Source organism: Tupaia chinensis, unplaced genomic scaffold (genome assembly GCF_000334495.1).
Source record: "Tupaia chinensis unplaced genomic scaffold, TupChi_1.0 Scaffold000709_1, whole genome shotgun sequence".
NCBI classification, from domain to species: Eukaryota; Metazoa; Chordata; class Mammalia; order Scandentia; family Tupaiidae; genus Tupaia; species Tupaia belangeri.
In genome coordinates, this window is record NW_006160232.1 from 1,191,139 (window position 1) to 1,218,233 (window position 27,095).

The 27,095-nt window shown below is 45.8% G+C and overlaps 1 protein-coding gene across 3 annotated transcripts; it reads left to right on the plus strand.

Annotated features, from left to right (window-relative positions):
- The first annotated feature begins 985 nt into the window (after positions 1–985).
- Positions 986–25,767, plus strand: SERPING1 (serpin family G member 1). 3 transcript variants are annotated; one of them, XM_006160816.3, is made up of 8 exons: positions 986–1,086; positions 1,645–1,719; positions 4,280–4,763; positions 6,545–6,679; positions 11,306–11,509; positions 11,682–11,821; positions 22,908–23,127; positions 25,271–25,767. In XM_006160816.3, exons 2-8 carry the CDS (start codon positions 1,669–1,671, stop codon positions 25,522–25,524), a joined length of 1,488 nt encoding a protein of 495 aa, XP_006160878.1. In that variant the 5' UTR covers positions 986–1,086; positions 1,645–1,668; the 3' UTR covers positions 25,525–25,767. The 3 variants fall into 3 exon arrangements, with proteins under 3 accessions (XP_006160878.1, XP_027632513.1, XP_014448048.1); XM_027776712.1 differs by lacking the exon at positions 986–1,086 and adding an exon at positions 1,089–1,107; XM_014592562.2 differs by lacking the exon at positions 986–1,086 and adding an exon at positions 1,457–1,475.
- Positions 25,768–27,095: the final 1,328 nt, after the last annotated feature.

The window sequence follows — 27,095 nt, forward strand, 5'->3', positions numbered from 1 at the left end:
AGAAGGGATTGCAACATGGCCATCCCTGCTGGGGGGTGATTTCTCACTTTCTGTCTCTCTGTCTCTCTGTCTTTCTGGCGAATGCACCTGCCCTGTAGCAAAAACCTCTCCAAAAAAAAAAAAAAAGAAAGAAAGAATTATTTTTATTTAACTTCATTTATTTATTAATTTAAATTTGACCAGAGAGAGACAGAGAGAGCAAGAAAGCGAGAGAGAGAAGGAAAGTGAGAAAGTAAGCCACCAGGTCCAGGATTCAAACCACAGTCAGCCATGTGGGAGTCCAGTGCCTTAACCTTCATGCCAGCCACTGGCCCCAGGGCTTTCTGCATTTGATCGAGCAACCCTCAGATGACAGAGGGCGTGCCAAAGGAGAAAACAAATTTCCTGGGGTCTCACAGCAGAGTGGCACGGCCAGGTCTATCGTGGTACTCCAGCGGCATGCTGCCCAGTCCAGCTCAGTCTTCAGCAAGGGGAATGCCTGCTGGGCTGAGACCTCAGATTCCCAATCTTTTACCCGAAGGCAGTCCCCGAGGACGTGTGTCCGCCAGAAACCAGCACAGAGGTTAGGACTTGGGAAGACTTGGGTCTCAGCCCAGCCTCATGGCAAAGTGAAGGGGAAGACGATGGGCCAGGAATTTAACTGCTCTTCGGTGGGTTTCTTAACTATCAAATGGGCACAGTGGAGCCTATTTCCAAAGGGTTACTTTGAGGATCAAGTGAGGCGAGCAGTTCCCCGGAAAAGCTCATTCCTAGCAGACTGCGACTGTCTCTGTCTGTGCCGTCACCAGGACCATGAAGATGAAGAGCGAGCTCTGGTTTGCACAGCAGAGAGCAAAACCCACGCTTCCCCCCAACTCCGCCCACACCCCACTCCTGAGGGTCTTGGGGCTAAATTCCTGGCCTAGTACAGTCCCATCCTGATTTACAGGAACTCGCACCAGCGATCAATCATCCTTAATCTGTAACTGGGCAGTGTCCCGGGCCAGCCAATAGCTAAGACTGCCCCCCCACACCCCACCCTCCCTGACCCCGCGGGACTCCGCTCAGTCAGCGCCGAAGCTGCCCGGTGACCCGAAGTTGCAGCAGGTTTGATGCTGGGGGTAGCGGGTGCGCAGCCCCGAGAGGAGGCTGGGTGGGTGGGTGGGGGGAGCTCTCCTCACCTCTCACCCTTCCCTCCCCAGCTTCCTGCCGCTGTTCTCTCTGCAGTCTACGTTTGCTTCCTCGGGGACTTATGCCTCCTCCGCTGCCTCTATCTTCTCCTCCTCTCTCCTCCTCTCCCTCCTCCTGCCCCAGCCCTCTCTGGACCTCCTGGTCCCCGTGCGTGTGCCTCATTGTGTGGCTGAAGCAGGACCCCGTCCCCCAGGATTGAACAGATGGACTGAGACCCCGGCTGAGAGGGACTGGAAGAGTCAGCCGCTGCCGGGAAGGGGAAGCGGTTTGGGGAAAACAAAACAGAGGGCGGAGCCAGGGAGAAGGTGGCCCGCGAAGGAGGAGGAGGGATTCCCAGAGACCCACTCCCGCCTGGAAGGGAATGGGGGAGGGCCCGGGGGCGGGGTGGAGGTCCCCTGGGCTCCAGGGCTGAGCTCCAGGCTTTGGCTTTGGCGCTGGTGTCGGGGCTGGCTCCAACGCTGGCTGGTTCCACAGGTCCCGGCTGACGTCGCCGTCCAGATGGCCTCCAGGCTGACCTCGCTGACCCTCCTGCTGCTGCTGCTGGCTGGGGGGAGTGGCCCCTTCGGGAGGTAGGGGAGGGTCGAGGTGGGAGTAGAGGATTAACCCTCCAGGCTCCGGAGAATGAGGAGAGCTGCTGCTGCTGGGATCAGCGCGGGAGCTCCATGCGCCCGCATTCATAGAGCGTGGAAAGAACTCGCGACGCAGAACGCAGGTCCGAATTTGGACGGACGGCAGACTAGATGTGTGGCCTTGAGCAAGTCACTTCCCAGCACACTTGTCCTGATATATGAAATGGAAAATCCCCCCCCCCCGCCATGGGCTTGGCAGGAAGATGACAGAGAGCAAGATGTTTTGTTTTTTGTTTTGTTTTTAGAATTACTTATTTGAGGAGAGACTGCGAAAGCAATCCACCGGGTCCAGGACTTGAACCGTAGTTCTCCGTGTGGGGGTCCAGCGCCTCAACCGCCATGCCACCTGCCGGCAACATTTCATAACCTAAGAGCAAGGAGTCGCTGTAGAAAAACAGCATTGTGGGAGCAGGGGGTTGGCGGTGGTGAGGCAGGCAGGCGCTTTCAGGGGGAGCCTATGAAAACTGGCGAGGAATGGTAGCAGGGAGAGGACTCAGGGTCTGAGAGGTCAGGCGTGCATGTGCACGTGTGTGTCATGTGTGTGGAGGTGGGTGTCAGAAGTGCCTTTTGAGATGTGGCACTTCATGTACATTTGAGCAGAGCTCTGAAATTCCAGGCCTGGGTTCAACTTCAAGCTTTTCCTCCTGCTTCCGTGAGATGCTGGGCTACTTAACCTGTCTCAGCATTCGTTTCTGTCTGGAAAATGGGGATAACAAGGTTTGCCCTGGGAGGAGCTATTAACATTTGGAGCTGCATAGTGCATTGCTGAGGTGCCGACCTGTACACCATGGCATGTTGGCAGTCTTATGGGTTCTACCCACTAAACTCCAGGAGCATCGTAATACTTCCTTCCCTCATGATGACCAAAAATGCCTCCAGACATTTCTTTCTTTCTTTCTTTCTTTCTTTCTTTCTTTCTTTCTTTCTTTCTTTCTTTCTTTCTTTAAGGGAGAGATTTTTAAGAGATTTTTGCTATAGAGTGCATGCTCTTGCTGGAGAGACAGAGAGACATAAAACAAAAAATCAACCCCCACACGGGGGATGGCCACGCTGCAGTCCCTTCTCCTCTATTCTCCTCTTTCGATCTTGGGCACACACGCACACGCGCCCATCGTGAGTTTTAAGCCACTCACTCCGGGACTCAAATGGCAGTCCGCTACTGGGAGTCCGGTGATGTAACCATTACGCCATCTGCTGGTCCCTCCAAGCCTTTCTTTTCTTTCTGGAGAAGTTTTTGCTATAGGGCGTGTGCACTTGCCGGAAAGACAGAGAGACACAGAGAGACAGAAAGTGAGAAATCCCCCAGGGGGGGGGGGGGATGGCAACACCGCAATCCCTTCTCCATTCTCCTCTTGGGATCTTGGGCAAGCACATGCACCTGGCGTGAGTTTAAGCCACCAGATCCGGGACTTGAATCGTGGTTGACTACGTGGGAGTTTAGCAACATGGCCATTACGTTAACTGCTGGTCCCTCCAAGATTTTCTAAATAGCCCTTTGGAGTCACAATTGTCTAAGAGCCACTGGTCTATACTATTTCTCTCTCCCTTTTTCTTCCCTCCCTTCCTTTCTTTCTTTGGGATGTTGATTATTTCAACACCAGCTAATGGGTCACAATCCAATTTGAAAATCCAGTGTTCTAAAGCTAGGACCACAAGTTCCCATGTGTACACTGGCCAAGCAAGTGAGTCAAGACAGGCAGATATATATATATATATTTTTTTGAGAGGTTTTCGCTATAGGGCGTGTGGACTCGCCAGGGAGACAGAAGAGACAGAGAGACAGAAAGCGAGAAATCACCCCCCAGGGGGGATGGCCATGCCGCAATCCCTTCTCCTCCCTTCTCCTCTCGGGATCTTGGGCACGCACGCACACGCACCCGGTGTGAGTTTTAAGCCACCGGGTCTGGGACGTGAACCGCGGTTGACTACGTGGGAGTCCAGCGACATAGCCATTACGCTAACTGCTGGTCCCAGGCAGATATTTTTATAAGAAGTTGCAACAACATAGATCATGGCACCTAACATTCTGTTGCAATATTTGGAAAACAACTTCCTACGTGGCAATAATTGGTCCTTTTTTTTTTTGAATTATTTAACTTTTTATTTATTTTATTTGCTTTTTTTATTTTTTAATTTGGTGAGAGAGAGAAAGTGAGAAAGCAAGCCACCACGTCCAGGACTTGAACTGTGGTCACCCATGTGGAAGTCCAGCACCCTTAACCACCACGCCACCTGCCAGCCCAAATAATTGGTCTTTGACTACCCCTTATCTACAGAGATTATCCTTGCCACTCCCCAGCTTCCCCCCATTGCGCCTTCTCTGAAGGATTGTGTGGTAGTCTTAGGGCAGACGCCTCACCCAGAAATTACTCTCTGGTATAGAAGGTTTTGTATATCGCCACCTTCTCTTCCTGCTTTGAATGTTTGAGAAGACTGTGCCTCATAGTAAGAAAAATGAAACTTAGTTTCTTGAACCGTAGGATGGAGCCTCCTCGAAATTGGATGTGACCGGCCATGGCTTCAGGGATTCAGAGAGCCCGGAAGGAGGGAGCAAGGGCCACACCTTAGAGGGAAGTATCTCCAAGAATCTATCTAGTCAACACATCAAGGAATCTTCCTTGACAAAGAACTCGACAACCAATTCAACAATCAGCACAACCACCAAAAGAACAGCTAACTCCACCACAGAACACACTACCCAGCCCTCTACACAGCCTACTTCCCAGCTCACCATCCGGCCCACCACCCAGCCTACCACCCAGCCCACCACTGAGCCCTTCTGTCCCGGGCCTGACACTCTCTGCTCTGACTTGGAGAAGCAGTCAGCAGAGGCCATACTGGGAGAGGCTTTGGTAGATTTCTCCCTGAAGCTCTACCATGCGTTCTCAGCCATGAAGAAGCCTGAGACCAACATGGCCTTCTCCCCACTCAGCATTGCCAGCCTCCTCACCCAGGTCCTGCTTGGTAAGACCCTCACTGAATTTGTTCCAGGTAGCATGTTGGAAATTCTCTGAAGCCCAACAAACTAGACACCTACAAAACTTTGCCTCTAGGAGGATGCTGTAAACATGGGCTACATATGGGGTTGGTGGGGTGGTGTATCTTTTCATTCTTGAACATTACTTTAACAATTATAAGCACTATTGCTTGTAAAACTCTGTGGACTATACGGGAACATAGAGAACAAGGTCACAACCACCTTCCACGATTTAAGGCAAAGTAAGGTGAGAAGGGAGATGAAATCTTCAGAAATAAACCTCAAGCAGAATTGTAGTAACGCTGCTTTCTAGCTGTGCATCTTTAGTCAGATGACTTAGCCTCTCTGGGCCTGAGTCCTCAAGTATAAAATAGGGAGGGTGGTATCTACCCCAAAAGATTATGATGCAGAGGGCCTAGTGCTTGACTAGGTAGGAGATCAGGAAAAATGTTAATCTCTCTGCCTTCCTGAGGGATTACTATCAAATCCTGTGGGTTAATTGTCCAAAGAATGGCACCAACAAATTACTATAAGCAGTGGAGAGAGAGCCATCACTCCAAAGGGGAATTCTAGAAGCCTACCAGAGACAATATGGTAAGCAATAAGAACCTTTCTTCTGGTGTCCCAGAACCCTAACCTCTCACTATATACAAGCAGCATCTCGTTCCCCAGTTAGATCAACCAGACTGTCTCCAGACATGGCCAAATATTTCCCAGGAGGTACATTCTAGGCAATTGGTTTCAGTCGTTTTTTTGTTTGTTTGTTTGTTTGTTTATTTTGGGGGGGGGTTGTCATAAGTTGTGTGTGCTCCCCAGAGAGAGACAGTGAGAGAGAAAGTGAGAAATCACCCCTGAAGGGGATGAGAATCACAGTCCCTTCTTCTCCATTCTCCTGGGATTTGGGCACATATGCACATAGGCCAGTGTGATTTTCAAGCCACCAGGTCCAGGACTTGAACCACAGTTGGCCATGTGGGAGTCCAGTGCCTTCACCACCATACTACCTGCTGGCCCCGTTTATGCAATATTTTTGTATTGCCGTGTTTTGATGGTGACCTATTACATGAGGTCAGGTCTAGAATTTTCCACTTATGGTATCATGCTGGCACTCAGAAAGTTTCAGATTTTGTAGCATTTCAGATTTTCAGATTAGAAATGCCCTGCCTATAATAGTTCATGTGAACAGACAGTGGTTGGACCTAGTGCTGAAAGATGTGTGTGATTTAAATAGGTAGAGAAACAGAGAAGTGTATTCAGTGCACTGGAAAAGCCTGACTTGGTAATTACTCATAATTCTCTCACTCCTATCTTTTCTATTTATTTATTTATTTTGGAGAGGTTTTTGCCCCTATAGGGCACATGCACTCGCCAGACAGACAGAGAGAGACAGAGAGACAAAAGGTGAGAAATCACCCCCCAGGAGGGGTGGCCATGCTGCAATCCCTTCTCCTCCATTCTCCCCTGGGGACCTTGGGCACACACGCACACGCTCCCGGTGTGAGTTTTAAGCCACCGGATCCAGGACTTGAGCAACGGTCGACTACATGGGAGTCCAGTGACATAGCCATTACGCTAACTGCTGGTCCCTCTCACTCCTGTCTTTCTGACATGGGCATTACCTTCCAAAAGTACACGTCTAACTCTGATGAGTTGTGATTCCCTTTATAACAGGGTACACCTTACATTTTCCATTCCAGCCTGTTCCCTTGTCCCAAATGGGTCCCCCAGTCCTCCTGCAAGAGCCCTTCATTTCTGCCCTTCATTGTAGGGGCTGGAGAGAGCACCAAGAGGAACCTGGAGAACGTCCTCTCATACCCCAAGGACTTTGCCTGTGTCCACCAGGCCCTGAAGGCCTTCAAGTCCAAAGGCTTCACCTCAGTGTCTCAGATCTTCCACAGCCCAGGTGAGTCCTTGGGGAGGGACAGCAGCTGCAGAGGAGTGTCCTGAGAGGATTTTGAAGGGGATCCTAGCACTGGGGAAGAGAGGACAGGGGAAAAGGTGGAGAGTCTTGGCAGAAGTATCGGGTGGCTTCTGAGCAGGACTGTTCTAGTGAAAACTTGAGAAATCATTTACATTCATCAACCCCTCTTAGAGTAAGAATGCCTGGTGTATTCATTAATAAACAGGGCTAGAAAGCTATAGACAGCAAATGGGCAATAATATGGCCAGTTGTGGTGGCACAGGGGTGACAGATGCTTTGTGCAATGCTGATGCCGTATAGGAAGGTCCTGGATGCATGTCCTGAGATATCCCTGTATATGCTGGGCATGCACGCTTGTCGTCCTAACTGGCTAAGGCTGGGGGTGAATTGCATTGTGAAGATCTTGTAGGGGGGATCAGCAGTTAGCATAATGGCTATGTCGCTGGACTCCCACGTAGTCGACCACGGTTTGCGTCCAGGACCCAGTGGCTTAAAACTCACGCTGGGCGCATGTGCGTGCGTGCCTGCCCAAGATCCTGAGAGGAGAAGGGAGGAGAAGGGATTGCGGTGTGGCCATCCCCCTTGGGGGGTGATTTCTCGCTTTCTGTCTCTCTGTGTCTCTCTGTCTGGCGAGCGCACATGCCCTATAGCAAAAACCTCTCCTAAAATAAAATAAAATAAAATAAAACAAAAAATAAATAAATTTAAATAAAAAAGATCCTGTAGGGTCTCTCTCTCATGGAAGATATAAATAAATAAACACATAAATTTATTTATTTTATTGCCAGAGGGCACATATTCTTGCCAGAAAGAAAGCACTCACCCCCCTCAATGAGGCATGGTCACACTAACGTCCATTTCTCCTTTCTGTCAGAATTTTGGGCATGCGTATATACATGCCCAGGATGTTTTTCAAGTTACCAGAGCTGGGATTCAAGCTACAGATGGCCACGTAGAGGTCCAGCTCCCTAACCACGAGGCTATGGGACTAGCCCAATAACTTTTTTTTAAAAAGAATTATTTTATTTAACCTTATTTATTTTAATTGGAACAGAGTGAGAAAAAGAAAGTGAGAAAGCAAGCCACCAGGTCTAGGACTCGAACCACATGTGGGAGTCCAGTGCTCTTAACCATGTCACCTAGTAACTTTTTTTAATGGACTCAAATAAATTTTGCTATCTTTAGGTTAGGGAAGTCTTGGGACTCTCATTCTTTGTACTTCTGTGTTATTTGAATTTATTTCATTTACATGTACTATGATATTAAGTGGGTAATGACAGCAACAAGTAATCATCATCATAATAAACTTCTAAATGATCTGTTGTAATCATGTCACAGTTTGGTTCCCCAGAGCCCTAGTTCTTTAGAGGTGCTTCAGGGATCATGGTGGAGGTACATATTAGGAAGGCTGAGTGGTGGAGTGTGGGTACCACTTCCTACAAGGGGGAGATGAGCCTGCTGGGCTCTGAGCTCTTGCTCAGCTTCACCAGAGCTGGTATTGTGGGATTCAGACATGACTTTATTTGAAAACACAGTGATGCTGTTTTAAAAGGTTTGAAACTATATATTTTTAAAGAAAAGGAAAACATTTTTTTGCTGTTGTTTTGTTTTGTTTTTTGTTTTTGAGAGGTTTTTGCTATAGAGCGCGTGCGCTCGCCAGACAGACAGAGAGAGACAGAGAGACAGAAAGCGAGAAATCACCCCCCAGGGGGAATGGCCACGCTGAAATCCCAGCTCCTCCATTCTCCTCTCGGGATTTTGGGCATGCATGCACACGCGCCTGGCGTGAGTTTTAAGCCAACGGGTTCAGGACTCGAACTGTGGTCGACTATGTGGGAGTCCAACGACATAGCCATTACGCTAACTGCTGGTCCCAGCTGTTATTTTTTTCTTAATTGTAAAATAAATACTTGGAACCATCCGGTGGCATGGAGTTTAAGGTGTTGGATCCCACATGGCTAACAGCGTGGTTCAAGTCCCAGACTCAGTGGCTTGGAAAACACTCCAGACGTGTATGCATGTATGCCCAAAATCCAAAGAGAGGAGTGGAGAAGGGATTGTGGCATGGCCATCCCCCCGGGGCGGGGGATGATTTCTCACTTTCTCTTGGGGGGGGGCAACCACGTGATAGGGGGGGGGGGGGGGAGCAATAGTCATTCTTTGTAGAAAACTGAGAAAGTACAAAGAAGCCAAAGAAAAAAAGGTAAAAGAAATAAAAAAGAAAAAAAAAAAAGCACCCTCTTTTGGACCAGCCCATGGCGTGGTCATAGATATGGCTGGATCTCCTATAGATGCCTGTGCCATGAGGTTCGAGTCTGGGACCCAGCAGCTTGAGAAACACGCTAGAGACGTGTGTGTGTGTGTGTGTGTGTGTGTGTGTGTGTGTGTGTCCAAACTCCTGAAAGGAGGGAGTAATGGAAGAGAAGGAACTGTGGTGTGACCATTCCTGTGTGTGTGGCGGGGGGAGTGGTTTCTCACTTTCTCTCTCTTGCTGTCTCTGTCTGATGAGTGTACATATCTTCTGGCAAATTTTTAAAATAACAATAATTTCTTAAAAACTGAGACAAAAAACACTCTCTTATTTATTTTTTATTTTTATTATCAGAAGGTACATGCTCTACAGAGAGAAACAGAGGAAGCCTGTGGGGGGCAGAAAGCACCCCCTAATGGGGTGTGGTCATGCTGCCAACCCTTCTCCGTTTCTCCATACTGTCAAGATGTTGGGCATATATGCACACACATCCAGTGCTTTTTTCTCTTTTTTTCAAGTCACTGGGGCCAGGATTCAAAGTGCACTTGGTTTTGTGGGACCTGCCTGCCTTAACTACTAAGCTACAAGGCTGGCCCCACCTTTTTTTGTATTGTTTGTTAATTTTTTTTTTGGAGAGATTTTTCCTATAGGGTGCATGGGCTCACCAGAAAGAGAGAGACAGAGAGACAGAAAGTCAGAAATCACCCCCTGGGGGGGATAGCCACGCAGCAATTCCTTCTCCTCCATTCTCTTCTCAGGATCTTGGGCACACACACACATGTGCCCGGCATGAGTTTAAGCCATTGGGTCCGATACTCAGACCGTAGGCGACTACATGGGAGTCCAGCAACATAGCCATTATGCCAACTGCTGGTCCCTGTCTGTTTTAATTTGCTATAGGGTGTATGCGCTTTCTGAGGAGAAAGAGAAAGAGTGAGAAAGCATCCTCCAGGGGTATGACCATACCATAACTCCTTCTCCTCCATTCTCCTCTTAAGATTTTGGGCACTGGTATGTTTTCAAGCCTCTGGGTCCAGAACTTAAACTGTGTGGTTAGCCATATGGGGTCCAGCTGCCTTAATCACTAGGCCACCAGTAGACCTTGGCCCTATGCTCTTTTAGATAGATAGATAGATAGATAGATAGATAGATAGATAGATAGATAGATAGATATAATTTAGTATTGGGGATCAGCAGGTGGCGTGGTGGTTAAGGTGCTAGACACTCCCACATGGCCAACCATGGTTCAAGTCCCAGACCTGATGGCTTGCTTTCTCACTTTTCCTCTCTCTCTCTCTGTGTCTGGTCAATTTAAAATAAATGAATGAATAAATAAAATTAAAGAAAAATAATTCTTTTTAAAAATTATTCATTATTATTTAAATTTGCTACAGGGCATGTGAGAGAGAGAGAGAAGGCAAGAAAGCAAGCTGCTAGATCTGGGACTCGAACTGCAGTTGGCCATGTGGGAGTCCAGTGCCTTAACCACCAGGTGGTAACCTGCTGGCCCACCCTCTTTTTAAATATGGAGGAAAGTTGGCTCAGAGGTGTCAAGAAATGTATTTACTGGGCCAGCAGGTGGTCTCGTGGTTAAGGCACTGGGCACTCCCACATGGCTGACCACAGTTCGAGTCCCAGACTTGGTGGCTTGCTTTTTCACTCTCCTTCTCTCTGTGTGTCTGTCTTTCTCTGGTCAAATGAAAATGATTGAATGAATAAATAAAATGAAATAAATAATTATTTTTAAAAATGTATTTACTTACTATAAATGAACTTAGTCTTCTATCTTTATAGGTTACTGGAAAATATAGTTGCCTTCACAGTTTTAGGGTTTCCTGCCTCCCCCACCCCAGGATTGTGCCAAGGTTCTGGGTCTTATGCTGGACTTAAGAATCAGCAAAACCTGGAGAAATAGCTTTGATTATTTAGTCAGGAAAAACTTCTCTTTGGAATACTGTTTTCTTCAGGGTCTGGGCTCTAGAGAGCAAAATCTAGGAAGGCTTGTCATGAACTTCCACAGGGGCTGTTCCCTGCTGAATTAAGGGAAGAAAAGAGAGAAAATACAGATGAATAGAAATTCACATCTCAGAATCATCTTGCCAAGTCATGGTTATGTGGCAGGCAGATGTAGTGAGGGCCGCAGAATAGTCCTCTGGTCTTAGTTCAGGGCTGCCCTCTCTGGGGCTCATTCGCCTCATCTGTAAGAAGAGTGGGCTGGACCCTGGCTCCAACACACTGTGCTCCTTGGAGAGAGCAGAAAGAGCCCTGGGGGACAAGGTCACTCGCAAAGCTTACTTTTGTAAGGGCTGGGGATGCTCAGGGTCCTCATGCCTCCCTCTCTTGACCTGCCTCCCCAGACCTGCCCATAAAGGACACCTTTGTGAACACCTCCCAGAGCCTGTATGGCAGCAGCCCCAGAGTCCTGGGCAATGACAGCAATGCCAACTTGGAGCTTATCAACACCTGGGTGGCTGAGAACACCAACCACAAGATCAGCCACCTGCTTGACAGCCTGCCCTCTGACGTCCGCCTTGTCCTTCTCAACGCTATCTACCTGAGTGGTAAGGAGTCTTCCCATTCTGAGTCCTTGTTTTTCTCCTGGCTTCTAAGTCCACCCAACTCCAAGTTCTACAAGTGGATCCCTCCCTACCTCCCCCTCCATCCGACACAGGGCTTTTAGCCCCTCTTCATCCCTGCCCTGCCTGCATTAAAGCTGCTTTCTCTTCCATCTAGCCAAGTGGAAGACAACATTTGATACCCAAAAAACCAGGTCAGAGCCCTTTTACTACAAGGGCTCTATGATCAAAGTGCCCATGATGACTAGCAAGAAGTATCCTGTGGCCCATTTCACTGACTCGACTTTGAAGGCCAAGGTAAGTCCTTGGCTCATTCCACTCCTATTTCAGACCCATCTACGGGTCTTGGCTGCTTTCCGGCTATGGTGCCACCATTTCAGGATCGGCCTTATGAATTCATGATTTCTATTCTTTCCGTCTGTATTCCCACCCTATCTTTTCTCCTCCTGTATCCAGCCTTGGTGGAGGGAGGCACTGTTTATTTTAGGCTTGAAGACAGGATTCTCAAGTTTCTTCATTCATTTCTACTGCATCAGATGGCACAACAGTGAGTCATGTTTCTATTTTGTGCATCCACTTTTCTTTCTGATCAACCCGCCAAGAGACCCTTGTGACTTAGCAAGTCATGTGTGTGTGTGTCTGTGTGTGTACCTATGTACAGCATGCATATGTGTGTATATATGAATAAGTAATCTGTGTATGTACGTAAATGTGTTAAGTGCATACATACACGTGAGTTAAATGGCTTACGTTCCTTAGTGGAAGTCAAATAATACAGGCTCAGTTGCAGTGACCCGGGGGTAACGCATCACTCTGTGGTACTCGAGCCATATAGATTGGGGTTCTGTTCCCAGGTCGACCTGTACACACTGAGTGCATGTGAGCATGCCCATGATCCTGGCTTCCTGAGAAGGCTGGGATCCTAGCATGAGACCTTGTAGAAGTGCTTCTCTACCTCTGTCTCTGCCTCTTTTTCTCATGTAATAAATATACAAATAAACTTTTTAATTTGTTTTGGTTTTGGTTTTGCTCTAGGGCCTGTGTGTTTTCCAGAAAGAAATGTAGAAAGAGGAAAGTGAGAAATCATCCCCAGTGTGGACAGCTATGCTGCACTCCCTTCTTTATTCTCCTCCTGGGATTTTGGACACATGTGCCAAATAAAGTTATTTTATTTAACTTTATTTATTTAATTTCATTTGACCAGAGAGGTGCAGAGAGAGACAAAAGGAAAGTGAGAAAGCAAGCTGCCAAGTTCAGGACCTGAACTGCTGTTGGCCACGTGGGAGTCCAGCACCCTTAACCACCATGCCACTTGCCAGCTCCCCCAGTATGATTTTCAGCCACCATGTGGGATCTAGCACCTTAACCTCTATATCACTTGCTGGCCCACAAATAAACCTTTTTAAAAATAAATTGCTGTTTAGTGAATGGAGCCAGATCCCATGCAGCCAACTGCAGTTCAAATTCTCAATGCAAAGGTTTGAAAAACATGCCAGGCAGGTGTATGTACCTGAAAGCTCCAAATCTCAACAGGATGGAGAAATGGAGGATGCTTTCTCAATCCCTCCTTCCCTCTCTCTCTCCCCATCATTCTCTGGTGAGCATACATGCCCTCTGGCAAGGAGAGAGAGAGAAAGAAAAAGAGAGAAAAAGAAAGAAAGAGGGAAGGAAGAAAAGAAAGAAGAAAGGAAAGAAGGAAGAAAAAGAAATTGAATACTATAATTTCAATGGGCGGGATGGAAGGGAAGACAGAATATAAAGCCCAGTGGATTCTATGGATAGTAAACTAGCTCATGCCCAGTGATCAGCTATTTCTGTCTTGCTAGGGCAGCAAGGCCCAGATCTATGAGATGAAAACAGTGGGTGGTGTGGTGGTTAAGGGCTAGATCTCCCACATGGTCAAGTGTGCGTTTCAAGTCCCACACCTGGCGGTTTGAGGATCACGCCTGGTACGTGTACATGCGTGCCCAAAATCCCGAAGAAGAATGGATTGTAGTGTGGCCATTTTCCCTGGTGGGTGCTTTCTTACTTTCTCACTCTCTCCTCTCTCTCTCTCTCTCTCTCTCTGGAGAAACATGCCCTCTGGCAAAAATATAATGAAAAGAAAACAGTGGGAGACCAGTGTCTCAGGCACCCAGTTTTGAGGAGTAAAGGATCTGTTCCTGGAACCTGCCAGGACTGCTTCTATCCTGAGAGCTTTCTTTAGCCTTTCGTTCTGTTTTCCTTCTTTCCTCAGATCTTCACCTAGCTTATTCCCTCTGTCAGGGTGTCAGCTCAGAGGTCATCAAAGTGGAAAAGCCTTCTTCCTCTTACGGTGGCCTCCTCCTCACCCTGTGACAGTCACCCTGTTCTCTTACACTCGTGGTACTCGGCACCATCCGAAATCTTGTATGTCACTGACTTGCTAATTTCATTACAGTACTGTTGATTTCCCTGTGTTTTCGCCTGTACCTTCGCTGCCTAGAGTAATGCCATGTAGGAAAGGAGCTCATTCACTGTTGGCAGAATAAACGAATGAGTGAAATAGATGATGCTAAAGGGAGAACTCACTTAATATAGGTAGCCAGGAAGTCTTAGGGAGAAGTTTACTTTTGACCATTCTTTGCTCATTTATTTATCTATTCACGCACTTATCCACCCATCCATCCACCCCTATAGGCAGTGACCATTCATGACACATTTAACAAAACCAGAATCATAGGTGCAAGACGTAGAAGGGGCCGGCAGGTGGTGTGGTGATTAAGGGCACTAGACTCCCACATGGCCAGCGACACGTCAAGTCCTAGACCCAGCGGTTTGCTTTCTCACTTTCTCTCTCTCTCACTCACATCTCACTCAGTCCCTCTCTGGTCAAATTAAAATAAATGAATGGATTTAAAAAAAAAAAGTTCAATAAAATAATTCTTTAAAAAAGTTTGCTATAGGGGATGTGTGCTCACCAGAGAGAGACAGACAGGGAGAGAGGTGGAGAAAAGGGGAGCCACCAGGTCTGGGACTCATACCATGGTCGGCCATGTGGTAGTCCAGCACCTTAACCACCACGCCACCTGTCCCTATTTAATATATTTTTAAACATACATATTTTTAAATTTGTTATAGGCTGTATGCACTCACCAGAGAAATGGGGGAAGGGGGCGAGGAACGAGAAAGCACGCGACATGAAGGATGACTGTGCCATAGTCCCTCCTCCATTCTCGTCTCAGCATTTTGAGCAAACACACACACACACAGCATGTTGTTCAAGTCCCTGGGTCCAGGACTCAAGCTGGGCAGTTAGCCATACGGGATCCAGTCGCCTTAGCTGCTATTTCACCAGTGGACCTATTTCATATTCTTGATTTCCACTTTAAACATGTCAAATACCCAGGGACCAGCAGTTAGCATAATGGCTATGTTGCTGGAGTCCCGTGTAGTCAGCTGCAGTTCGCGTCCCAGACCCGGTGGCTTAAAACTCACGCCGGGCATGTGTGCGTGTGTGCCCAAAATCCCGAGAGGAGAATGGAGGAGAGGGGATCATGGCATGGCCATCCCCACGGGGGGTGATTTCTCACTTTCTGTCTCTCTGTCTCTCTCTGTCTGTCTGGTGAGCACATGCGCCCTATAGCAAAAACGTCTTCAGGGACCAGCAGTTAGCGTAATGGCTATGTTGCTGGACTCCCATGTAGTTGACCGCGGTTCGCGTCCCGGACCCGGTGGCTTAAAACTCACGCCGAGCGTGTGTGCGTGCGTGCCCAAGATCCTGAGAGGAGAATGGAGGAGAAGGGATTCCAGCGTGGCCATCCCCCCTAGGGGGTGATTTCTCGCTTTCTGTCTCTCTGTCTCTCTCTGTCTTTCTGGCGAGCACACGCGCCCTATAGCAAAAAAATAAAAATCCTCCAAAAAAAAAAAGTCAAATACCCAACAAAGCAAAATCGCAGTGTGGTTGGCCATATTGTCCTAGTGCCCCAAACCCACTTGTGAACCCAAAATTAAATTATTTAAATTTTTTTTTATCTTTTTTTTTTACCTTTTCCTACAAACATTTACTTTACATATCAAAAATTTTTGCTCATACTCCATAATTTTTTAAAAAGAATTATTTAACTTTACTCATTCATTTATTTTTAATTTGACCAGGGAGACACACAGAGACAGAGAGAGAGAAAGAAAGTAAGAAAGCAAGCCACCAGGTCCTGGACTTAAACCGAGGTCAGCCATGTGGGAGCATCCAGCGCCTTAACCACCACACCACCCGCTGGTCCCCATACTCCATAATTCTTGACAGTTAATAAACAACTTTCAAGCTTTAAAAAAACTGAATTTTAAAGATAATATTTGTTATCATTTTGTTTGTGACCCTGTAACAGCAGAGACAGTATGGTTTTAAATATTTTTGAGAAAATATATCTATGTCAACTGCTCAGATGTTGAAGAGCAAACATCCAGCACACAATTCACGCATGAACCTTCAGCCCTGCCTACCAAGTATTCTGTGACATGTATGCCAGCTGCTAGCAAAGATCAGTCTCTTTTTCTTCCTTCAAAATCTTCCTCAAGATAATCCTCTGGTTGTGGCTGCTCTTTTGCAGTCTCTACTGACTACAATGCTGGGCTGGAAACCTCCAGGTTATTTTATGGTACAAATTCTTCCATATAGCTTCTCTAATCCTCTCTGCCAGGCAGAACTGTTTACAGTGCCAGGCCATCTTTCCAAGAGCTTCTACTGGCTTACTCAAGATCCACCTTAGTTCCATAGTTTTCTGGTTTAATCTTCAGATACGACATTCTAGTCAAACACCTGTCCAATAACGAGTATTTCTAATTTCTGTTTCAAGGAGACAGGTATTATTGAACTTGTGCAAATAACCATTCTGCCACAAAATAAGAATACTCCCAACTATTTTCCAATTCCAGAGGGGTCAGGAAGGGAGAAAAGCTTATGTTTCCATTTAAAGAAACAAACAAGAAGAAAAAGCATTTTAACAAATTGCAGAAACTATCAACAGCTCAAAAGGAAACAAAATCCTTAAATTGGGAAAACAAAGCATAGTAAAGAAAAAAATCAATAATGCTTTACTCAAAAGTCATAAAATTCTGTTTCACCAGTTTAGTCTTATGTAATTAATCTCCTGTTGAATTTGCAGCATTGCTGTGGTCCGATCTTTCTGTTCAAGTCCTGGAAGTTAACATTCAATGTTATTATTGATATTTCTTTGTTTTTCCTTAAATAATTATTCATGTATTTTTATTTGTTATTATTATTATTATTATTTTTGGAGAGGTTTTTCGCTATAGGGCGTGTGCGCTCACCAGACAGACAGAGACATAGAGACAGAAAGCGAGAAATCACCCCCCCAGGGGGAATGGTCACGCCGCAATCCCTTCTCCTCCATTCTCCTCTCGGGATCTTGGGCACGCACGCACACGCGCCCGGCGTGAGTTTTAAGCCACCTGGTCCAGGACGCGAACCACGGTCGACTACGTGGGAGTCCAGCGACATAGCCATTACGCTAACTGCTGGCTACCTTCATTATTATTTTTTAATTTGGCTGGAAAGAGAGAGAGAAAGGGAAAGTGAGAAAACAAGCCGCCCAGTCCAGGACTCCAATGGCAGCCAGCCACATGGGAGTCCAGCACCCTTAACTACCGGCCACCTACTGGCCCCATATTACTGATATTTCTTGTCCCTAGCATTAAATTGCTCATTTTCTTGGTTGCTTTTTGTTCTCTTATTTCTGTATGTGTGTCTTTAGTTTTTCTGATAAAGCGTTTCTTTCAGAATTTCTTGACGAGCTGGTACGGTGTTAGTAAATTCTTTCAGGTTTTGTTTATCTGAGAGTGTTTTTTATCTTTTCCTCCCCTATGAAGGATAATCTTGCTGGGCATAGTATTCTTGGTTGAAACTGTTTTTCACGTAACACTTAAAATATATTGTCCCATTCTTTCCTCGTTTGCATTGTTTCTGATGAGAGGTCTGATAGTAGCCTGATTGGATAGCCTTTATAAGTAACCTGACATTTCTCTCTTGCCAGTTTTAGTATCTTGTCTTTGTCTGTGGATTTGGCCAATCTGGCTATGATGTGCCTTGGAGATATTCTTAGGTTGATTCTATGTGGAGTCCTTTGTATTTCTTGGGTCTGGATATTTGAACGCCTCTCTAGATTTGGAAAGTTTTCTTCCAGGATTTCATGAAATAGATGATCAATGCCCTCATTAGTCTCTTCACCTTCTGGGATACCAATTATCTGTATGTTTGGGCGCTTAATGGTATCTAGTATTTTTTCTATAGTGTTCTCATTTGTTTTGGTTATTTTCTCAGGTTTTGTTTTTGGTTTTGGGGGTTTTTTTGGTTGTCTTTTCTAGGTCAGAAGTTTTGCCTTCGACATTCAAGATTTGATTTTTGCGTGGGCTAGTCTGCTTTTAATACTGGTCAATTACATGGGAGTCCAGCGACATAGCCATTACACCAACTGCTGGTCCCTGCTTTTAATACTTTTGAGGGAGGTTTGATTTCCTGTACTACAGCCTTCATCTCTAACAGCTACATTTGATTCTTTTTTATGGTGTGTATTTCCTCTTTCAGATCAGGCAAGAACTTCCTCACCTCCTGGAATTCCTTGTCTCTTTTCTCCTGCATCTTCTGGAGTTCATTATCTCTTAGCTCTTGCATCTTGTTTAGTTTTGTCAGTATGAATATTCTGAATTCTCTATCAGACACTTCCACGAATTCCATTGTACTGTCTGTGGATGATGAGGGATTGTTCTTCTCCCTTGGGGGAGAGATATTTTCTTGGTTTCTCATATTTCTTGTGCCTCTGCGGTGGTTTCTGGTCATTCTGTGACAAATCTCTCCTCTACTGTGTTTTGCAATATGATATCCACAGAAAGAGATTATGAATTCAGATTTATAAGAAGTTTCTTCCTTAAAGCAGGAGGTTCAATAAACGTTGAGGATTTCAAGCATCCTAAAAATATTCAGATGCTTGGCTACTGTGCACCTAGGCCTATCTAGACACTCAGTGTGTGGAGAGTGAAGAGCAAAGTGGGAAAGTAAGGTTTAAAAAAAAAAAAAAAGCAGAAAGAGATGAAAAGAAAAAAGAAAATGAAAGCTAGACAGAAACAACCAAAAAGGAGGAGAACAAAAAATATTTGTTTAAAGGTAAAAAATAAAAACTGCACAGCACACTGAACACACCTCAGATTTAAAATGGGTCTGAAATTAGCAAGAGAAAGAAGAGGACTGAGGTGAGAAGAAGTGGTTTAGAGGCCAGTAGGTGGTGTGGTTAAGGGCGCTGGACTCCCACATGACCGACCACAGTTTGCGTCCCGGACTTGGCAGCTTGCTTTCTCTCTCTCTCTCTCTCTCTCTCGCTCACTCTGTCCCTCTCTGCTCAAATGGAAATAGATGAATAAATAAATAAAATAAAATAATTATTAATAAAAAGAAGCGGCTTAAAAATTTTAAAAAATAAATAAATAATTTAAAGAGAGACAGACAGAGACAGAGGGAAGACAGAGGTCGTTCTACCTTGTCTAAGTGTTTTGGGAGTATAGAAGATGGAGTTTAGAGCATAGCTCCCCTGAACACACCAGGACACACCTCAGATTTAAAATGGGTCTTGTCTGAGTGTTTTTGGGGGGGTCTAGAAGATGTTTAGAATATCCCAAAATTAAATTTTTAAAAATTTTATTAGTATGTAGTAATTGTACATCTTCATGATAAGGCAATGTGATTTTTCAGTTCAAGAATATGATTGGGGACTAGCAGGTGGCATGGTGGTTGTGGCACTGGACTCCCACATGGCCAACTGCAATTTGAGTCCTGGACCTGGTAGCTTGCTTTCTCACTTTCTCTGTCTATCTGGTCAAATTAAATAATTAATAATAATATAATCAAACAAATCATTCTGGGGGACCAGCAGATGGCATAATGGTTACATCGCTGGACTCCCATGTAGTGGACCACGATTCGAATTCCAGACCTGGCGGCTTAAAACTCACTCCAGGTATATGTGCTTGCATGCCCAAAATCCTGACAGGAAAATGGAGGAGAAGGGGTTGCGGCATGGCCATCCTACCTTGGGAGGTGGTTTATTGCTATCTGTCTCTATGTCTCTGTCTCTCCAGTGAGTGCATGCACCCTATAGCAAAAATCTCTTTTTAAAAAAAATATATTATTTTTTAATATGACCAGAGAGAGACATGGAGAGAGAAAGAGAAAGGGAAAGTGAGAAAGCAAGGGCCAGGTCTGGGACTCAAACCGTGGCCGGCCAGCCATGTGGGAGTACAACACCTCAACCACCATGCCCCCTACTGGCCCCCAAAATCTCCTTTAAAAATAATAATAATAGGGGCTTGCATATGGCAGGGAAGTTAAGGGCACTGGTCTTCCACATGGCTGACTGTGGTTCGAGTCCTGGACCTGATGGCTTGCTTTCTCACTTTCCATCTCTCTCTCTCTCTCTCACTCTGTCCCTCTCTGGTCAAGTTAAAATAAATAAATAAAGTTAAATAAAATAATTATTTGTAATAATAATAATAATAATTCTGGGGCCAGCAGGTGGCATGGTGGTTAAGGCACTGGACACTCCCACATGGCCAACCACCATTCAAGTCCTGGACCTGGTGACTTGCTTTCCCACTTTCCCTCTTTGTCTCTTTTTGGTCAAATTAAAATGAATGAATGAATAAATAAAATTAAATAAATGATTCTCTAGCAATAGTAATAATCCTGGAAAAATAGAGAATATAATTATTAAATCAGAGTAGCTGTCAAACCTGACATCTTAGCCATTTGTCATCACTTCTGCTGGGAACATTCAAATCCTCTCTTTTAGTTACTTTAAGATACACAGCAAGTTGTTGCCATCTATATTCTCCCCACTTAAAAATTATATTTGAAGAATAAATCAACTTCCAGCCACCATTCTCAAATTAAAAAAAAATTATCTAACTTTATTTATTCATTCATTCATTCATTTAATTTGACCAGAGAGAGACAGAGAAAGAAGGAGAGAGAGAGAAAGAAAGTGAGAAAGCAAGCTACCAGGTTCGGGACTCGAACTGTAGTTGGCCATGTGGGAGCGTCCAGCTCCTTAACCACCGCATCACCTGCTCGTCCCCCACCATTCTCAAATTTAATGAAGTTGCCCTATACCTTTTTGCTTAAAAACATAAAATTAACATATTAGAGTCCTTTAAAAATTATAAACACTTTTTTTTTAGTTTTACTATAGGATACATGCACTCACCAAGGAGAGAGAGAGAAAGTAAGAAATCACCCCTTGGGAGGATGGCCATGCCACAGTCCTTTCTCCTCCATCTTCATCTCCATTTTGTGGATACACACACACACACACACGCACACACACACACACACAGCATGACTTTCAAGCCAGAGGTCCTGGACTCAGACCAAAATTGCATCATGTGGAATCCAGTTGCCTTAACTATCAAGCCACCTGTCAGCCCACAGACACTATTTTAAATAACAAACTGATTGCCCTGAATTTAACAGCAGGTGTTAATACTGTGGAGTTGTTTTATTATGTAATTTCAGTACCACATTCTAAATCTTCTTGGGACTTAAGGTATATACCCAAGTAAGGGAGTTAGATGTATCAACTCAGTTATGCTGAAGTTATGACTTGAAAATTCAAGGCCATGAGATGTTAAAGTTTGGGTCAGAGATTCAAAGATTGAAAGTTGGGGTTTGTTTATAGACTGCTTCTATGGAGACTTTTTTTCAGGTTTCAATGATTGATTGGTTTTAGTTCATTTCATTTTCTTTCTTTCTCTTTTCTTTTCTTTCTTTTTCTTTTTTTTTTTTTTTAATTTGCTAGAGAGCAAGTGTTTTGCCAGAGAGAGACAGAGAGGGGAGGAGAAAGTACCTGGCAATGAGGTGTGGTCACACCACAATTCCTTCTCCTCCATGTCTCCACCCTGTTGGGATTTTGGATACACACGTTCACATGCCAAGTGCGTTTCTCGGGCCCTTAGATTTGGAACTCGAATGTGGTCAGTCATATGGGATCCAGCACCCTTCACCAGTAGGCTGTGGGTCCCACCCAACAGTTAATATTTTTATTGCCCAGGTGAATTTTTATTCTAGATTCTTCTTGTCCACCGTCCAACCTCTATACCACAATGCCATCTAATGATAGTCGCACATTCTATTAGTCTAGGGTTACTCAGCCTTGGCACTCGACATTTTGGGTGAGTTCATTCATTGAGGGGGTTGTCTGTGCATTGCAGGGCTTAACATCATCCTTGGCTTCTACTCGCTAGAAGCCAGCAGCACTGTACACAACCTCCCTGTCCCCTGCTCACTGTGATCACTAAAATGTCTCTAGATGTTACCAAGTGTCTACTAGAAAACAAATCTCAGTTGAGAAATCCTGTCTCAAACCCAGGGTCCTGCACATCTTGCCTCCTTTTGTTTGGCCCTTATTGAAAGTCTTTATAGTCAAGACCATGAGGTGACATGGTCGTTAAGGCTCTAGACTCCCACATGGCCAACTGTGGTTCAAATCCCCAACCTGGCAGCTTGGGGATTACACCTGGTGTGTGTGTGTGTGTGTGTGTGTGTGTGTGCCCAAAATCCCAAGAGAATAATGGAGAAGGGATTGCGGTATGGCCATCCCTTCTGGTAGGGATGGTTTGTCACTTTCCCTCTCACTCTCTCTCTCTCTGTCTTTCCAGTAAGTAAATGTGCCCTATGGCGGAGGAAAAAAAAAATCCTTAAAGAATAACTAAACAAGAAAGTATTTATAGCAACAAATTGGAAGGAAGTCAAGATCAGCTTGTGGACAGTCTTGAATGTCACACTGAGAGATTTGTACTTAATCTTGTAGGCAGTCCAGGGCCATCAGTAGTTCCTGAGGGCCTGACCTGATGACTCTGCTGGTACATTACATATGTTCTCTGTACTCCATGCAGAGCACTCGTGAGAAGGGCACAGGACTCAGGGAGATCAACTCACTGGCTCGTTTCACATAACTGGTCAGTGGTAGATTCAGACTGTGATCGGAAACTTGTGCCCATTCCTTTCCCTCCCTAGCAGTTAGACCAATGTCATTCATCCAGCTGGCTTCCCCATTTTTTACAAATAATTATTGTATTTAACTTTATTTATTTATTTGAGTTTGATCAAAGAGAGACAGAGTGAGTGAGAGAGAGAGAAAGTAAGAAAGCAAGCCGCCAGGTCTGGGACTCAAACAACAGTCAGGCCATGTGGGAGTCCAGCACTCTTAACCACCATGCCACCTGCCCACCCCTGGTGTCCCCATTTTATGGTGAATGCTGCTGGTTGTTGTTACTCAGACTATAGCAGCAGACAGAATAACAGCCAAGACGGGACCGGGAGACAGATGGGAAAATGACACGGTGGTCTCTTGTTCTCCAGGTGGGACAGCTGCAGCTCTCCCACAACATGAGCTTCGTCATTCTGGTGCCTCAGAACCTGAAACTCCGCCTTGAAGACATGGAGCAGGACCTCAGCCCTGCTGTCTTCAAGGCCATCATGAAGAAGCTGCAGTTGTCCAAGTTCCAGCCCACTCTCCTGATGATGCCCCGCCTCAAAGTGAAGCCCAGCCATAACATGCTGTCAGTCATGGAGAAACTGGGTGAGCCTTATAGCTCCGAGTTACTCCCAGACTGTTAGAGGAGAAAGGAAGAGGGGTCTCTAAAATGGGATCAGCGTTCTTTAGAGTTCAAGTCCTGGACCTGGTGACTTGTTTTATCTCTCTCTTTTTCTCTCTCTCTGATGAGTACACATGTTCTATAACAAACATAAAAATAATAATAATAATAATAATAATAATAAATAGGGACCAGCAGATGGCGTAAGGGTTAGTTGCTGGACTCCTACATGGCCAACTGCAGTTCGAGTCCCAGACCCGGCTGCTTGAAACTCACACTGGGCACATATGCATGTATGCCCAAAATCTTGAGAGGAGAATGGAAGAGAAGGGGTACTCTTTTTTATCTTTTAAAAATTATTTTACTTCATTTATTTATGTATTTATTTTAATTTGACCACAAAGGGACAGAGGAGAGAGAGAGAAGAAAAGTGAGAAAGCAAGCTGCTGAGTCCAGGACTCAAACCATGGTCTGCCACATGGGAGTCTAGCTCCCTTAACCACTATGCCACCTGCCGGCCCCTCTCTGTACTCTTTCTTTTTAAAAAAAATTATTTTATTTAACTTTATTTATTTATTTATTTATTTTAATTTGGCCAGAGAGGGACAGAGCAAAAGAGAGAAAGAAAGAGAGATGGAAAGCGAGAAAGCAAGTCACCAGGTCTGGGACTTGAACTGTGGTCAGCCACATGGGAGTCCAGCACCCCTAACCACCACGCCACCTCTTGGTTTTCCTCTCTGTACTCTTATACAACGCCTTTGGCCACTGACTATGGGGATGTTTCCCCACACCAAGCAGTTCTCCAGTTCTCTGCAGAACACAAACTAGGTGTCCTATGATTCATTTCAATGTGGACACTACCCAGCATTAGCATCAGCTCCTGTAGGGTAAGGGCTCTAGTCCCATAAATCTGTCCCCAGTTCAGACATCAGTGACAAAACTTGGTTGTCACCCGTGTTTCTGACCGAGCAACTCTAAACCAGAGGTTCCCGTGACCCCTTCTAGGGTTCCATCACTTGCTGAAATGGCTGACTAAACGCACTGAAATTCTCGTATTTACTAGTTTATGGTATATTAAAGGCTGTGATAAAGGACACAGGCCAACAGCCAGGTGAAGAGGTACATGGGGCAGAGTCCAGAAGGGTCCTGGGCCCAGAGCTCTGTCCTGTCGAGGTGGGGTATGGCCATCCTCCTTTCACAAGGCTGTGTTCGCTAACCTGGAAGGTCTCCCTGAACCTTGTACTTTAGGGACTGTTGAGGAAGCTTCATCATGTAGGCATAATGGATTATTAACTCAGCCTCCTGCCTCTCTCCCCATTCTGGAGAATGGGGGAGGGCTCAAACTTCTCAGTTTCTAACCATGGCTTGGTCTTTCAGTGACTGCCCACCATCCAGGAGCGGCCCAGAGTGTCTTCAGGAACTGGGGTCAAAGACCAGATGTTAGAACAAGAACAAAAGATACTCCTAGCAGCCCTATTGCTTAGGAAATCACAAGGGTTTTAGGACCTCTGTGGCAGATACACACACACACACACACACACACACACACACACACATATTTCCCATTATTTCACACCCTTGTAAGGTGATCTCATTTTATTTTAGTTTAGGTTTTTGCCATATGGTGCCTACATTCACCTGAGAGAGAGAAGAAAAGGGAGAAATCACCCCCCCACCCCACCCCCGGGGCAATAGCCATGCCGCAATCCCTTCTCCTCCATGCTTTTCTTGGGATTTGGGGCACGCAGGCACATGCACCCAGCATGATTTTTCAGGCTGCCAGGTTCAGGACTCAAGCTCAGTTGGCCATATGGGAGTCCAATGTCTCTGTTATCTCATTTTATAACACATCATCTGCCTCTTATGTGTTCCCTCGTTTCCAAGGGCTTGGAAACAAGGAAGCCATGACATGATCTTTCAAAGGTTTTTGAGAGTGTTGGGGGCAAGGCCTCTTCCCTCTTGAGAGTGGTGGTCAGGCTCACCGAGGGTGTAATATCTAATGTGATAAAGGAGGGAGAGGGAGGAAGAGCAGCGGGACAAAGGACTAACCCACAAAGCTCCCAACGACGCGCTAGCCCAGCCTCGAGTTTCATGCTGACGCTTTGTTCTTCTCTGGTTTTGCCTCAGAATTCTTTGACTTTTCTTATGACTCCAACCTGTGCGGGCTGACGGAGGACCCAGACCTTCAGGTTTCCGCGATGGAGCACCAGGCCGTGCTGGAGCTGACCGAGACCGGGGTGGAAGCCGCTGCGGCCACCGCCGTCTCTGTAGCTCGCAACTTGCTGATCTTCCACGTGCAGCAGCCCTTCCTCTTCCTGCTCTGGGACCAGAAGCACCAGTTCCCGGTCTTTATGGGACGGGTGTACGACCCCAGGGCCTGAGACCGGCAGGGGCCAGGGGAGGGCAAGCTTCAGTCTCCCAGTTGCAACCCTGCGCTGCCTGCCTGGACTTGCCCCCAGCCACCTCCTGCCTCAGCTGTCCTCTGTCCTCCGCCTGGAGGGCTCCCTCGGGTCTGCTTCTATTCAGCCTTTCTTCCTAGCCCTATTATCACCCCAAACCACTGCGTGCGGTTTTCTCTGGTTCCTGTTCACCAGACCCTACAAATAAAACCTGGCAGAACATGACTTCCTCCTTCACTGACCTTTTGCTATCAGGTGCTTCAATACGCGGGTTCTTCAAAAAGTTCATGAAAAACGTTTTATGAAAATGCTATGCGTGGGGGCCAGCAGGTGGTGTGGTGGTTAGAGCATTGGACTCCCACATGACCGACCATGGTTCGAGTCCCAGACCTGGTGGCTTGCTTTCTCACTTTCTCTCTCTCTCTCTGTTCTCTGGTCAAATGAAAATGAATCAATAAAATAAATAAAGCTAATAATTCTTTTAAAAAGGAAAAGAAAATACTATGCATGGATTTAAATTTTTTGCTCCAAAATAGATTAGTACTTTGTGGGTTGTTTATTTTGTTTGTTTGTTTTTTTGTTGTTGTTGTTTTTTTTTAAGTTTTTGCCTTAGGGCACATGCACTGGCTGGAGAGGGAGAGGCAGACCCAGTAAGAAGGAAAGTGAGAAATCACACCCCTGGGGGATGGCCACGCCACAATCCATCCTTCTCCTGGAGTCTTGGGCACACACACACACACATGTGCCAGTGAAATTTTCAAGACACTGTGTCCAGGGCTCGAACTGTGATCAGCCATGTGAGAGTCCAGCACCCCTAACCACCACGCCACCTGCTGGCCCCTTATTATTTATTTTTAACTTCTTATAGTCATGAGAGAGAGGGAGAAAGTGAGAAAGCAAGCCACCAGGTCCAGGGCTCGAACCACGGTTCGCCATGTGGTAGTCTAGCACTTCAACCACCACACCACCTGCTAGCCCGGCTATGACTCTTAATTCTAAACTTGTGGCCACTCTCTTCTGTCCTTGCCCTTACTCTATCTTAAAATCCTGCCTTTGGGACCAGCAGTTGGTGTTGGGACTAGCAGTTAGCATAATGGCTATGTCCCTGGACTCCCATGTAGTCGACTAGTTCGAGTCCTGGACCCAGTGCCTTTAACTGGGCATGCTGGGCATGGGTGCATGCTTGCCCAAGATCCCAAGAATGGAGGAGAAGGGATTGAGGCATGGCCATCCCCCCCAGGGGGTGATTTCTCACTTTCTTTCTCTCTGTCTCTGTCTGGCGAGCGCACGTGCTCTATAGCAAAAACTCTCTCAAAAAAAAAAATACTGCCTTTTATTAATATTTTATTTATTTGTTTGAAATTCTTGTTTACTGAATGACTGGCATTCAGACACCATGCACTGAAGATGCAACAGTGATTTAAACCTAGTGCCTGGCTTCAAAATCTACATCCTGATGGGAGAGACAGGAAGCAGATTCTAACATAAGACTTCCTTTTATCTCTGAAGATGTTTCCAAGTGTGTTTTTCTCGTTTTTAACTCATAAGCTCAC

What these genes read in the sequence shown, in the direction of transcription:
- SERPING1 (XM_006160816.3), top strand. Translation starts at nt 1,669, where the DNA reads ATGGCCTCCAGGCTGACCTCGCTGACCCTCCTGCTGCTGCTGCTGGCT. An exon ending in CCTCACCCAGGTCCTGCTTG is followed by an intron (nt 4,764 to 6,544) that starts GTAAGACCCTCA and finishes CCTTCATTGTAG; the next exon opens with GGGCTGGAGAGAGCACCAAG. An exon ending in GTCAGTCATGGAGAAACTGG is followed by an intron (nt 23,128 to 25,270) that starts GTGAGCCTTATA and finishes GTTTTGCCTCAG; the next exon opens with AATTCTTTGACTTTTCTTAT.